The following is a 14,609-nucleotide window of genomic DNA, read 5'->3' as shown; positions in this document are numbered from 1 at the left end:
TTTAAGTAAGCTGTCTATGTTCTTCCTCTAGATTATGACCATCTTGAAGATTGTGTCATGTCTTTTTCATCTTTGTACTCCTAACAAATAACAGTGCCTGACATTTGTTAGCAATCAATAAAATTCTACCAACTAAGTCTTCTTTTTACTTGATTAAACCATCTAAAAATCTAAACCAACGCTACTCAAAGTAGCAAGACCACAGACTGTTTATTTATGATAAGGCGTTTGAGCCAGAATGTGTGAAAGAATGGCTTCCTTTTTTGAGCAAGTCTTGCTATGAAAAAATGTTTAGCTAAACTAAGCAGTGCTATCTGATCTATATTCTTGCCCCACTTTGAGCCAAACACTTGAAAGTTAGACAAAGACATTTTCATAAAGAAAATTAACTTTATGGATGAAAGTTAAAATTAACTTTCATCCACTTTTATAGCATATGTATATTTACAAATACCCAAAAAGATTAAAAATAAAGGGATCTACTTTCACTAGTTAAAAAAATATAATAAACACACAGAGCACTTAAAAAAATTTTTTTAAAAGCCAAGACACATTAAAAAAAAACCTAATAAATTTTTAATTAAGAATTTTTTTCCTTTTTTTAAACAGGACAAGTAACAGATTACATCAAACTTCAGAACTTCTCAAATATCTAGTTATTATACACATTCCCATCTGTCTTGCAGGGAGGGATCTTGGTCGGCTTAACAGTTTCAGGTAAAATAAGCTGCATAATAGTATATATTACAATAATAAGTACAATGCTTACATGGAATATGTTTTAGAAGCAAGAAAAAGATGCATATGCATCGAAAGGCGACCTCTTAAAATGCCACAACTATTTTTTTACATTCACTCTTGTAACAGGTCACAAGATGGGGTCACTAAGCTCAGATAAATCACTGTGATGCACATAAAATACAGAAAGATTGGTTATTATATATATTATATATATATATTTATATTTTCACACGTTAGCATCTGAGACATAAACTGAGAATTTAAAATTTATTCTCTTCAGATAACAAATCATTTTTTATTCTTCATAAACATGGTGCCCACAAAAGCACATAGGTAAGGCACAATAAGGTTTTCTGTTACAGAACAGTGTGCATCATGTTTACTTAACCAGGAAACGTGCATTAACTGTGCAAGTTCATGCTGCAAACCTAACACATATACAATTTTAAATAAAAGGAAACTGAGCTTTAAACAAAATCAAAATTGGTACAATTTCAGCTTTTTCACATATTCATTTGGACTGACAATGATATATCAACAGGTTATTTTTAAAAAGCCAATTGCTACAAGTAAACTTTGCTCCATAACTATTGTAATCTGAAATCATAAACCATAATAAAGTAACTTTACTGAAACAAAGTAAATACCCAGGCACAAAGTGACCATCACTCGTGCATTTAATATACTGCGACCTTTCATAACCCAAAATTGCAAACGGAATTTTTCAAATACACATTTTGCTGCAACAATGTGCCCTGTTTTAAACTTGACATATAACAGGGAAGCTAACATTTCATTAAATTATAAATAGATTGGGAAAATGACTTAATCCCAGTGGTACTATGTCATAGCCCTAGTATTTATAATAAATACAGCTTTTCACAAAATAGTTTCCCAATATCTGCCAATTGCTTTTTTATTGCTCACATAAATTTGAATCTATTACAACTGATATTGGAACTTTCACACAAAATCATACTCAGACATTTTTATATAAAACCTATAAAAGTTATTTTAAACTTGTATCTAATACTTCCAGGTGTTTGGCTGTTTGATCTGTATGATAGTACAGCCATATGTATATATGTGTGTGTATATATACACATATACACATACACACATATATATATACATACACACATATATACACATACATATATATACACACATTAGATTATGAATAAAATAGGAAGCTTATTTTACTGCTTTAATGCAGACATCCTCACAAAACAGACTACTTTGGCCGTCACCAGCATTTATACATATATACAAAAGCCAGTTTAAGTACATGTACATCCACTTACAATTTTATGTAACCACTAAACCCAAATTGATTTTCCCATATTCCAGCTGTAGCAAATGAATCTCTTACAAGCAATAGAAACCTAAGGTTAAATTGGGAAATTAATAGTTTTACCACATTAGCCTGTAAGGAACTATTTAGGTGACTGTATAAAAAAATTCACAATATCAGTTTACAGGAAATTATGGAAAAAACAAGAAGCCTTTTCCCCATGCTTTTGTGTGGTTATTCAAACACTTCTTGGTGCAAAAATACAACCATCACATTTGAAAATGCTTAATAAGGTCAATGTTCCTCATGCAAAACTTTTAAGTGCATTGGCTTAACTGAACTCCAAACACTGAACCAAACAATTACTCTATCTACCCAGCACTGCTGCCTCACTGCCACGTCCCTTTGGAACCTTAAGATTTCTGGAACGTTCAAACAGAGCTGTATTCAATAAAAATATTACATACAAAAAGCATTGAAAAAGGGAGACAGGAAGCCAAACAGGAATTTTCCTACTGTAAAGAACAGTCTTAGGAGTGGAAGAAAGTCTTTTCAGGAACCTCCTTGAGAATTGGCTAGGCCAGTCCGAAGACGAAGATGAGACATAGAGTTCATATGTTTATTTGATGGCTTCAAGGGAGTGTTGCAAGTAAGAGCCTGGGGAAAGCGATGGTGATATCTATCTAGTCGTAAATATTTTACTGTAACCAATTTCCCTGTTGTAAGATAAAAATAATATTTTAGATCTGTATGAATGTGCTTAATATTAATAGAAAACAAACTGTGGTAAAAGATAAATGAACACAAATAAAATAATTAAAATTATTACTCTACAAATGATAACCTAAGATTCTTTATTTTAAAATCTGGTGGAATTTAACAGTAAGCCATAATTTATCTTTTCAAAATGTTTGTAGTATTCAAATTTCTTACCATCAAACCAAGAGCCATGCAATGCCTTAAAAGCTTTCCCAGCATATTCTGGAGACAGACATTTAACATATACACAACCCTGTAATATTTTAAAAAGAAAACAAAAAGGAAGAAAGAAATAGTCTTAGTTTAATAGCAACAATTCAAAATGTAGAATTCAATAGTGAAAGTTACTTTACCTCACGAGAGTTCTTGTCTACTGCAATGTGAACAATGCCATCATTATCACTGCATTTTTCTAAAATTGCTTCTTGAATTGCCAAATGCCACTGATCCCCTATTTCCCTAAAAAATTAATGAAAACAAAAATCAACAGCCATATTCTTACTCAGAAAGAAGTTTTCTGTCTCTTCAACGAGTGCATGCTAAGTTGCTTCAGTTGTGTCTGACTCTGCAACCCCATGGACCGTAGCCTGGCAGGCTCCTCTGTCCATGGGATTCTCCAGGCAAGAATACTGGAGTGGGTTGCCATGCCCTCCTCCAAGGGATCTTTCTGACCCAGGGACTGAACCTGCGTCTCTTATGTCTCCTGCATTGGCAGGTGGGTTCTTTACCACTAGCATCACCATATACCTAACTAGAATCAGGACAGCTTAAAAACCATATATTGTAAAAAACTAATAGTATATAAATGCTTGTTACTAGCAGTAGGTAGATTTAAAAAATGTTGGCATTCAGAAATCCCAGCTATGTTCTCACTTTCCAGTGTAAGCCTGTACAAGCTGAGGCATTGAAGGATCAGCCTACCATAGCAAGAAGGATCAGCCTACCATAGCAAGATAAATATGTTTTCAATTTTATGTTTAAAATCCTTTGCACTTACAGTCATTTCTCTTTTCTATCTAAACAAGTGTTAACAAACACTTCAATGAGTTGTGGTAAACTTATAAAAGTATTATTTTTTAATGACAGTTTCAAATTCCTAACTTAAGGAAAATTCTTAGTAAATATTATATTCTGAGCTGTTTTTTTCCAAAATATTAGAAACTTTATACATGACAAACATGTTGCAAAAATAAGTCACTTTACTATTATGAAAGAGGTTCTGTTTATAGTAACACACATTTGTCTTCCTTGTGAGATACAGACGGTGGGGCAGAGGAAAAGGCCATTCCACTTCAAATCATAAATCTTCATCTCAGGTAATAAAATACTGGGCTGGCATAGACTTCCTAATCTCTAAGGTATAGGGTGAGACTCCCAGTAGAGGGATCACCACACTGTCGTTTCTACCTCTGCAAAATGAAGGGGGTGTGTGTTGTGTGTGTGTATGCTGACAGTCCTTTGTCACATTAACAATTTCACCATTACTTAATCTACCATATCAACTATTTCTTGAAATAAATGAGTTATCAGATGGGAATTATGCATATTTTATATATAATACTATTTCCACCATCAGCTTTTAAAAAAAAAATAGAATTGATTTGTCCTATTATTGGACAGATAAGCAGTCACCTCTAGGAAGCAAATTCTAAAGATTATTACAGCTTATTTGCAAAATATTATGGATTTTAAAGAAATAACTTCTGACTATACTATATTCTGGAATGCACGTGTCACTGTAATTATATAGAAAAGTTTCTCAAATGGTAAATGGACATAAAAGTTCCTCAAATATTGCAATGACAGGTAGACAAATCTTATAGAAAGGAGGGTATGTACCTTTCGTAGAAAATTTTTTATAAGGGTTTGGAAATTTTAAGACAGCAGATATTTTTATTTATATTGCCTACAGAGGCAAAGAGTGGTGGCAAACATGACATACATTTAATAAAGGATACTGTTGATTATCATCATATCTGTCATTAATCTGATTCAAGCATCTGTCTTCTATAGGGATTCACAGTAAATACAAAGATTTTAAAAAGTTTTTCAAATCATTATACACCTGTGTCTTTTGGGAAAACTTTGTTTCAAATTTAAAAAGAAGAATTGGGAAAACCGTAACATTTTGGTAGTTAAGATTCAGAAGTAAAGGAGATTTTTCAATTATAGACACAGCATTGTAAGACTATCATGTATTTTTCATCCAAATATTAAAAAATTGCATGTACCTTTTGTCATAATACTTACATAACTGGATCAAACATATTTCGAATCTTCAGACATGGTGTCAAACTATTTGGTGGTGAATTTCTTCTATCTAAGTGAAATGCTGTAAAAAAACAAATTAGTTTTACTATTTTCCAGTGTTCCATTTTATTGAAAGGTATTCAGTCACTGAGTTCATTCAAAAAATATTCATTGCATGCTTTTACTATGAGCTAGATCCCTGGATCAAGGTGAATAAGACACACACAGTCACAAGACAGACACAGAGTCACTGATCTCACACTTTACAGTGGGGGAGACAGATGAAAAACAGTATCAACAAAGAAATTATAACTGTGGCAAATTCTAAGAAAGAAGGGTATAGAAAGCTGTCAATGTACTTAAGCCCATCTGTGAATATCAGATAACACTGAGGAGGGTGTACCTATGGTTGATACTTGTTGATGTATGACAGAAAACCACAAAACTCTATAAAGCAATTATCTTTCAATTAAAAAAGAAAAAATTTATGCTGAAACCTAAACAATAAACAAACAGAGGCAGAATAAAGAGAGGTGTAAAGGACATCTAAAGCAAAGGTGACAGCTTATACAAAGCCCAAGGCAAGAAGGAACTTGATATATTCAAATAGCTAAAAGACAGCCACTGTGACTAGAGATGGAACAACAGAAAGATAAACCTGAGGAAGATGCTGGATTACGGAGGACTATGTAAGCCACATTAAAGTACTTGGACATTACCATAAGAGCAATGGGAATCCACCAAATGTTTTAAGGACAGGGATAGTAAGATGGGATCTCTTAAAATTTTTAAATAGACTGTTATGTGGAAAATAGATGGAGGTAAAAACTGAATGCAAGGAGACCAGTCAGAGGTTATTACGTTGTCCAAGAGGGAGATGATGGCAATGTGGATAAGACAGGTCAATGATGAAGATGGAAATAAGTGGACAGAATCAGTCAAATCTATTATGGAACAGATTTGACATGACTTGTTTAATGACCGCACATGTAGGGACTCAGGGAGAGATTAAGGATGACTCCCAGGTTTTTGACAGAACCGACTGAAGAGGGGACAGTATCATTAATTAAACAGGACACTGGAGGAGAGGTCAGTTTGGAGAGAGATGACATTATGTTCGTGCATGTGTTGAAAGTCTGGTGCTTCTTAGTACAGAAGACAAGTACACAGCTGTGTATAAAAATCTGAAAGTCAAAACAGAAGACTTAGTGCATGATATAAAATTGAAAGTTATCAACATATATATAGCAAATGAAGTTGCAGCATAGGATCATTTGAGAAGACCAGGAGAAGATAAAAGATGGCCTGGAAAGACTTCAATACTTAGAGGTCCAGGAAAATTTGGAAAAAAAGAATTAAGAAATGCTAAGAAGTAGGATGAAAACCAGAAGAAAGTGGCAACCACAAAACAAGAAAGTACCAAGGCAGGTTCAATTGTGAATACTGCTAAGTAAAATAAGGACAAGAAAGAAAAATGTCCATTGAAATTAGCAACATCGAAGTCTGAGAGCTATTTCCTTGAAATGATGGGGATGGGTAACAGATTGAAGTCAGCTAAAGAATAAATGGGGAGAAGGCAATGGCACCCCACTCCAGTACTCTTGCCTGGAAAATCCCATGGACAGGGGACCCTGGTGGGCCGCAGTCCATGGGGTCGCTAACAGTTGGACACGACTGAGCGACTTCACTTTCACTTCTCACTTTTATGCACTGGAGAAGGAAATGGCAACCCACTCCAGTGTTCTTGCCTGGAGAATCTCAGGGATGGGGGAGCCTGGTGGGCTGCCGTCTACGGGGTCGCACAGAGTTGGACACGACTGAAGCAACTTAGCAGCAAAGAATAAATGGGAGGTGAAAAAGTAAAGACAGTGAGTAAACTGTTTAATGCTGTTTGGCTATATGCAGGTAGAGACACAGGGTGACGGCTACAGGACAATGTATAGTGCAACAATGTGTTTTAAAGATGAGACTACAATATGTTTCAGTGCTAATGAAAAGATCCAGGAGAGGCAGGAATTTAAAACACAGTAAGGGAAGATATGTGAGAAGACTAGAGGGAATGAGATCCAGAGGGATCCTCTAAAGAGAAGGGCTGGGTCCCTGTTAAGTGAGACAGCTCCTTGATTGCAACAGGAGGTGAGGATGAGCATGTCTGTGTGTTAGTTGCTCAGTCATGTCTGACTCTTTGCAACACCATGGACTCTACAGCCTGCCAGGATCCTTTGTCCATGGAATTCTCCAGGAAAGAATACTAGAGTGGGCTGCCAATTCCTTCTCCAGGCAATCTTCCCAACCCAAGGATCAAACCCAGGTCTCCCACAGTACAGACAGATTCTTTGCCATCTGAGCTACCAGGATAGGACAGATTCTGGTAATTCTATGGATTTGGTGGTGGAAATTTGAGGCAGATACAATCCAATTGCTTCTATTTGAGTCATCAACTGAGAATCAGAAGACAGAGAAGAGCAAAGGTTTGAAAAGAGGGGATGAGATCTAAAACTGCAATTGAGTAGAATAGGAAACTGAAGTGACTAGCAAAAAATGGTAAGAACAAGAAAGGCAAGTAGTACTAACAACCTACTTGTGGTTAATTATTTATAAAGGTGCCAGTCTGCCAAGTGGTTATGACTTTCCTTGCCCTGCTCAGTCATTAGCATACAGACAAGCAGAGATAAACAGTTCCATCCTTGGTTGGAATTTACCAGGGTAAGATTAAGGACAGGTGATGACATAAGGGTACTATCAAGCGAGTGACTGAAAAGATGGACCAAGGAAACTAAGATGGACAGGAAAAGAACTAAAGATAGGAGAAAGGCTAAAGAACTGGAGAAAGAATCTGCACTGAAGAATCAGAGATTCTGGAGTCCCCAAATACATGAAGCAGGAAGGCTGAAAGGATGAGTTCAAGACCAAAACCAGAGTGTATCAATTAAAGTTTTCAGAAGTGTCAGTAATAAGAAACATCTGGAGTATGAATATTCAAACAGTGTTTGACATGGGATAGAGGTATAGTCACTAGATATGAAAAATCTTTGCCAAATCTCACATCAAGAAGGTCTGTGAACCTCTAGTACCTTCCGAACTTCTCTAGCTGTATATAGATTCTGTTCTTAGATGACCTTTTAGCTGTAGACAGCCTGACTTCCTTGAAATTCTAATAATGACCTAGGTTAGCAGGGGTTCAACCAGAAAAAACAGAAACATTCATATCACCTTATTTTAGCCTACACCCAAGACTCCAGAAAATAAAAGACCTGGAAGAAACTATCCCTGGCCAATTCTAGTCAGAAAGTAGTTCAAAAGATCAAACTGATTGATCTAACTAAACTCTAATTCCCATGGCTATGTAAAGATACAGTAGCTACTGAAAGATACATTTTAAATACCTCAGGAGCTACCTTTGGGTCCTTTAAATGAATGCTATTTATTCCAAACATGACATTTGTCAGAAGCATAGATAATTCTTGTGCTTCCCAGCAGATAGTGTTTAATTTTTAACTGGTGCTTTAAAATACCTTTAGACATACTAATATTATCATCAATTTCTTACTTAAGTACTATTTAGAAACTGAACTAAAAATTCAGTACGGTTGATTATTTAACAGTTACTTGGGGAAAGTACCATTACATGACAATAGCCTGCAGGGGTAGTGAACTCAAAAGACTACTGTAACTATTATACCAACTCTTCAGACACGCACCATTTTGTTATTTAGCCACAACACTCGGTTCTGGGATATCTCACTTCACGGACCAGGGACTGATCCTGGACCATGGCAGTGAAAGCCTGAAATGCTAACCAGGGAACTCCCCAGCATGCACCCTTTAAAACAAATAGTTAATGGTTTAGTGTCATCTTGGCAACAAAGCTTCATTTTTATGCCACGATTACGGAACCTATTATTCAAGGTCTTTGAAAGTGAAACTCAATTAGAGAAAAAAGGGAGAGATTGGATTTTATTTCAATTTCAAAACAATTAACTTACCTTTCCCATATAGTCTAAATATAGTAAGCATTGATAAATATGCTTTCTATCCAACAAGATTAAAAGAAACTCAACTCACTACTAGTTCTGAAATACAAATTAAACTAGCCATGAGATTTCTTTTTGCAATTAATCATTAATACACAAAAAATTCAAATGTGCTAACAGTTATTACTTGTAGAGGTTCGGGTACATAAGGCAACCAAACACCAAATCCTCCTATAAACTTTATCTGTTTTTGCAACTATACCAACATTAAGAAAAATATGGAAAGACATCCACAAAAGTGACTTGGCATGAGATATGCAAGTATCTCATTGGTGAAAGACTCTTAATGAAAAAGGCAAGCAAAAATAGAAAAAAAGAGAAGTTAAAAAGTTATGATTTCACTTACATATGTTTTAAATATAAAATAAATATATACTTGTGCATATATAAATATGTATATATAAATAAGAAATATATAAATTATATATTACAAATTATCTGCACAAAAAATATTAGGGGAAAAGAATGCAGTTAGATCTTTAATACTAGGTTGCTTTTAGTAAGTGAAAGAGAAAAAAATCAAAGTAATGTATCTAGTACTATATCACTGTGAAGACAAACCACGTTATTTGTATTAGCACACAGAAAAGTGGGAGGACAGTAAGAAGCTAACACTGACTCCTTCTATGGGATGGGGCTGGAAGGGAGCTTTGCCATCATATATCTTTCAGTTGTACTATTTTAAACACATAAGAATTTTATATTTGAAAAAATTATCTATGTTTTTTTGTTGTTTAAGCATACATACCTTGACCTTGCCACACTTTAGAAGGTATTACTAATATTTTGTCACAGGAGGCAGAAGGCTGGATCCACCGCCAAACTAAAAAGTCTGCACCACCTATTCTTCGTGTTTCTGTGCGAACTCTAGACTCATTAGCAGCAAGGAAGTCAACAGCTCTATCCCAGACTTTCTTCATTTTCTTCCTATCATTTGAAGGAAAATGACAAATTTACTATCATCTTTGTTTGTCATCTTTTTCAAATATTAGTAACTGAAGGTAGTAGTTGTTATTCTTAATTAGGGCTGTTCTTATCAATGCTTATGCAGTTTTTCCCAAAAAGATTAAGGTGCCTGAAATTCCCATCAAATTTATCATATTTGGATGTCCAGAGGTGGAACAATGAATTGGTATTTTCCCCTCTCAAAAGCTCTACTGATGATTCTGATATGTTGCTACACATCTTACACAGGGTAAGAACACTGCTTTAGGATGTGACATCATCTTTTATTTTCAAGAAGTTGTTGTTGAATTCTTTTATTTAAAAAGCTTCATTAACAACAAAATAAAGTATTTTAAAACATTAGTAAAACATCACTGGCTACTGTCTGTCTCTGTTTATTTATCAGGATATAATTGAAGGAAATAAGGTAGAGACTTTTAAAAAGTAAGAAAAGTATGCTTAGAAATCCAGTTGTCTCTTATGCCACTTAAAATCAGACCGATAATAGATGAAAGCTTAGAAGAGTTTAAAGTACAAAAAGACACCTGTATAGTAAAACAGCTATTGTTGAGAAGGGTCATAACTCTCAATGCGATTTTCATGACTGCAGAAGGTAACATTCTGATTTACTTCAGCTCATAAGGCTTTGAACACACCTGTCATGAGGCTGTATTAAAGAATCTCGCACATGGGGAATAGGCATGTAAGGCTGTAAATCTTTATTTTCCTGGCAAGCTTCATTATGACTTCGTAAAACATCTGAAAGTAAATCAAAAAAATTTATAAAGAAAACAACTATTGGACACCATGTAATTTATCACATGATGAGTATTCTAGAATACTTCAGATTTTTACAAATACTGTACCTATAATCTTTACCACCATATCATACATCTGCCTTGTTTCCTCTTCTTCTTTTGTCCAGCGATATTTCATGTAACGCAGAACAACACAAACCATCACTACACCTGTAATATTTACATATATTGTGTTTTAAAATTGTGGTCAGTGGCATTCAGTAATATTTGTTGCAACCTGAAACAACCGTCAGTTGTTAAATCTGGTATAACAAAGTAGAAGGAGAAAAAGCCATTTTGACAGTTTCTACAGGTGATTATTTTAACTGCCATAATGGGATAGTGGAATAAGTCTTCAAGACAGTGGTTTGATTTAGCTATATAATAAAATTAAATATAAAAATTTAATATTAAACATTTCCCAGTGTGTCACTTAATCTTTCCAGAAAAAAATTTCTTCTTTGGGTTGACAACTGAACATTTAAATTCCATTTTTTTTTTTCTGAGTACAAAGTAACATGCTTCACAAACCTTTTTCTTTGCAGCATTAAGCTACTAGTAAAGTGAGTCTTATGAGACTGTAAACATTTAATTTTAAGCAAACTAAATTATTTTTAAAGGACTTGGGTAGAAAAGAGAAGAAATTTCTAATAGTCACATAAAATTAGGAGGCCTGAATGAAAATTTTAATTTGGATAAATAATATTTTTAAAATTAAAAATAATTTTTAAAAAGTTAATTCCTAACCCAGTATTTAAAAAATAAGCTAATTTTTGTATCTTCCTGCTCTATTTCCTAAAGTGGATTTCTACCTATGCACTGTATTTGCTTTTTCTGTAACATTCATATGACAAAGTCTGATTCCTACTTCTCATAGCACTGTTTCTTAAGCCCTTAGATTGATACTGACATTGTGTATGTTAGTCCCTTCAGTTGTGTACAACTTCTTGCAACCCAATGGATTATAGCCACCAGGCTCCTCTGTCCATGGGATTTCCCAGACAAGAATACTGCAGTGGGTTGCCATCCCCTTTTCAAGGGGATTTTTTCACCCAGGGATCAAACCTGGGTCTCCTGCACTGCAAGCAGATTCTTTACCATCAGAGCCACCGGGGAAGCCAACTGACATTATAAAAACCCTCAATATTACTATATCTTAGTGAAGACTTCTGGATGTGATTTATAATGACAACTATTACAGAAGTATATTCTCAACCCTGGCATTTGATGAAATACACATGCAAAAATCTAGACTACAATGTATCTTTCTCATTCTCACAACTTACCTAAGCATAACAACAATAACCTGTGGGTGACAGTAACAAAAGCACGTCGAAAACGACACCAGAAGGACATCTGTGGTCTTGTGGATTGTAAAAACTGAACATCAACTATATCTGTCAATTCTTCCTCAGGGCCATAACCAACACACCTATGCAAAAATAATCAAGGGAGAATTCAGTCAAAATCACTGCTTAGACTACAAAATAGACAAAGTAGAAACCAAATCCTTTACCTTATTCCAACATCTTTTCCATTTTCAAAAATCCACTGTAATGAGATGTTAAATATATCTTCATATTCAGGACCTAAATCCTAATAAGAAAAATAAAGAAAATAACCTTAATAATTCACATTCACTTGATTTTATGTGTAAGCTGTCCTATAAATAACATACCTTATATAACACTTTAAACTAGATAATAAATATGTATTATTCAATACAGAAAAATGAAAAGAAATAAAAGAAAAAAGTCACCATTTCCCCACCACCCTAAGATAACCACTGTTAACATTTTGCTATGCTTTTTCATTTTTTATTTAAAAAATAAATCTAGATTGTTTTTAAAATTTGCTTTTCAAGTACCATCATGATAAGAGTGAATTAGTCACTTTTTCTTTTTAATGGAATGCTATTTGTAGATGAACAAAATGACAAATTACTTAGACTTGGGTTTCACAGCCATTTTCTCAACAAGTGAATGAATATGCCCATCAGTTTCAGAGAAACAACTGATTGTGTTATTCACAATAAAATTAAAGCTTTCAAATGAAGTGAAAAGCAGAATTTTTAAAACTTACATCCATTATTATGAGCTTAACAATTTCAGTGCTTAAAAAACTTTTGAAATGAGACTGTGCTGTGATATTCACAAATGTGACTTTAGAGTATAGCATATTAAAATGTGTCAACATTTGGAAGATCTGAATAACTAGTGACCCAATATTTTCCAAATGACCAATCATAAGCTATAAAATATTGCATAGGTAAAAAATCCATTCTAACTGCAAAACAGACTAAAAGGCCTTAGTATGAAAAGTTCACTGTCATGGCTTTAAATTCTATACTACACTAATCTTTAAGAAACTATTACTTGTAGAGTTTTGATGCTGTATCAAAGAAGAGTATCTATCTGACTTGAGAATTAAAATACTTTTGCCTGTTTTGACTACCTATCTGTGTGAAGCTAGATTTTTGTGATGTACTTCAACCAAAACACCATCACAATGGATTGAACACTGAAGCAGATATGAGAATTCAGTTGTCTTTTATTAACCTGGACATTTAAGAGATTTGCAAAAATGTAAACCGACGCCACTTCTCACTAAATGTTTTTACTTTGGAAACTTGTATTTTTCATAAAACACACTATTTATGCTAACATGTAATAAAGTCATTATTCTTATTTTAAATGAATAAGTAAACTTTAAAATGTTGCTTTAATTTCTAATATGGCAAATACATATCTAAATAAATAAATACATATATATATATTCTACAAACAAATGCCATTTAGGATCATCAGTAATTTTAGGACTACAAAAGGATCCTGAAACCTGAAAGTTTAAGAAGTGCTATGCATAAGTGGATTATGTATTTTTTTTAATCAAAATATTAAAAACCAAAGTGGTGTTGTATTATACAAACTGTTTTTCTACTTGCTTTTTTCACAGAATGAACTGGTGTTGTCAATGTATATCAGTATAAATATTCATGAGACAACTCCAATTTTTTCCAGTACAACAGTATTCCATTGTGTGGTTATTTTACACCATCACCCTCTCACTAATGAACATGAAATAGTTTCAATTATTTGAGTATAACAAATAATACTGTAATAAACATCCTTAAAAATTCTTTCATTCAAAATATTTATTGAGGGCCCACTATGTGCCAGGTACTGTTCTAGGACCTAGAAATGGAGCACTAAGCAAAAAGCCAAAATTCTCCATGCTCATGGGAACTTGTATTCTATTCAAAAGTATGTCTTTATATACTTTTGGAAGTGCAAAAAAATGAATTTCTAAAAGTAGAAATAGAAACAAGAAGTCACTTTATAAAATTCTTTAAAAATATTTATATGTAATAGCTACTGCATTTTAACAACAGATTCTTCAACAGCATTGGAAATTACAATGTTCTCATTTGATCAGTTTACTTTCTAATGTTATTTTAATATATCAAATTTGAAAGTATAATAAAGAATTTTATGAAGCAAAACTAATCTTGCTAGGCATCATTACTTATGTGTAACTACTGCCAGGGTTTTCAGATGCTAACAATAACCTATAGGCTATTTTTTTTTTAAGTGTGATAATTTCAGTATTATTTATAAATACCAAAAAATCTGTAGTCAATGTTAGCATTTAATGATTAAAAGATGATTTATATATGAGATCACTTCTGTTGGGATATTATTAAATTAGAAATAATCATGACGAGAGCTAAATAGCTATATACTTTAAAAAGTAAAATACAGCATTCAACTATTACTATGAAAGATATAC

The 14,609-nt window shown here is 33.6% G+C and overlaps 1 protein-coding gene across 1 annotated transcript in view; it reads right to left on the bottom strand.

The window, feature by feature from the left end:
* Nucleotides 1-549: 549 nt before the first annotated feature.
* Nucleotides 550-14,609, bottom strand: part of LEMD3 (LEM domain containing 3) — a 71,743-nt gene continuing 57,683 nt past the window's right edge. The window contains exons 5-13 of the mRNA XM_006066446.4: nucleotides 12,337-12,416; nucleotides 12,107-12,252; nucleotides 10,890-10,991; nucleotides 10,680-10,782; nucleotides 9,827-10,005; nucleotides 5,045-5,126; nucleotides 3,148-3,253; nucleotides 2,969-3,047; nucleotides 550-2,751 (exon numbers count right to left, since the gene is read on the bottom strand). Coding sequence (XP_006066508.2) covers nucleotides 2,588-2,751; nucleotides 2,969-3,047; nucleotides 3,148-3,253; nucleotides 5,045-5,126; nucleotides 9,827-10,005; nucleotides 10,680-10,782; nucleotides 10,890-10,991; nucleotides 12,107-12,252; nucleotides 12,337-12,416 — 1,041 coding nt within the window. The 3' untranslated portion in view covers nucleotides 550-2,587. The remainder of the gene's footprint in view (nucleotides 2,752-2,968; nucleotides 3,048-3,147; nucleotides 3,254-5,044; nucleotides 5,127-9,826; nucleotides 10,006-10,679; nucleotides 10,783-10,889; nucleotides 10,992-12,106; nucleotides 12,253-12,336; nucleotides 12,417-14,609) is intronic.

The sequence above is a fragment of the Bubalus bubalis genome, chromosome 4 (assembly GCF_019923935.1).
Source record: "Bubalus bubalis isolate 160015118507 breed Murrah chromosome 4, NDDB_SH_1, whole genome shotgun sequence".
Taxonomy (NCBI): Eukaryota; Metazoa; Chordata; class Mammalia; order Artiodactyla; family Bovidae; genus Bubalus; species Bubalus bubalis.
The sequence above is the reverse complement of the archived record's forward strand: the minus strand, read 5'-3'. Positions and strand labels throughout refer to the sequence as shown.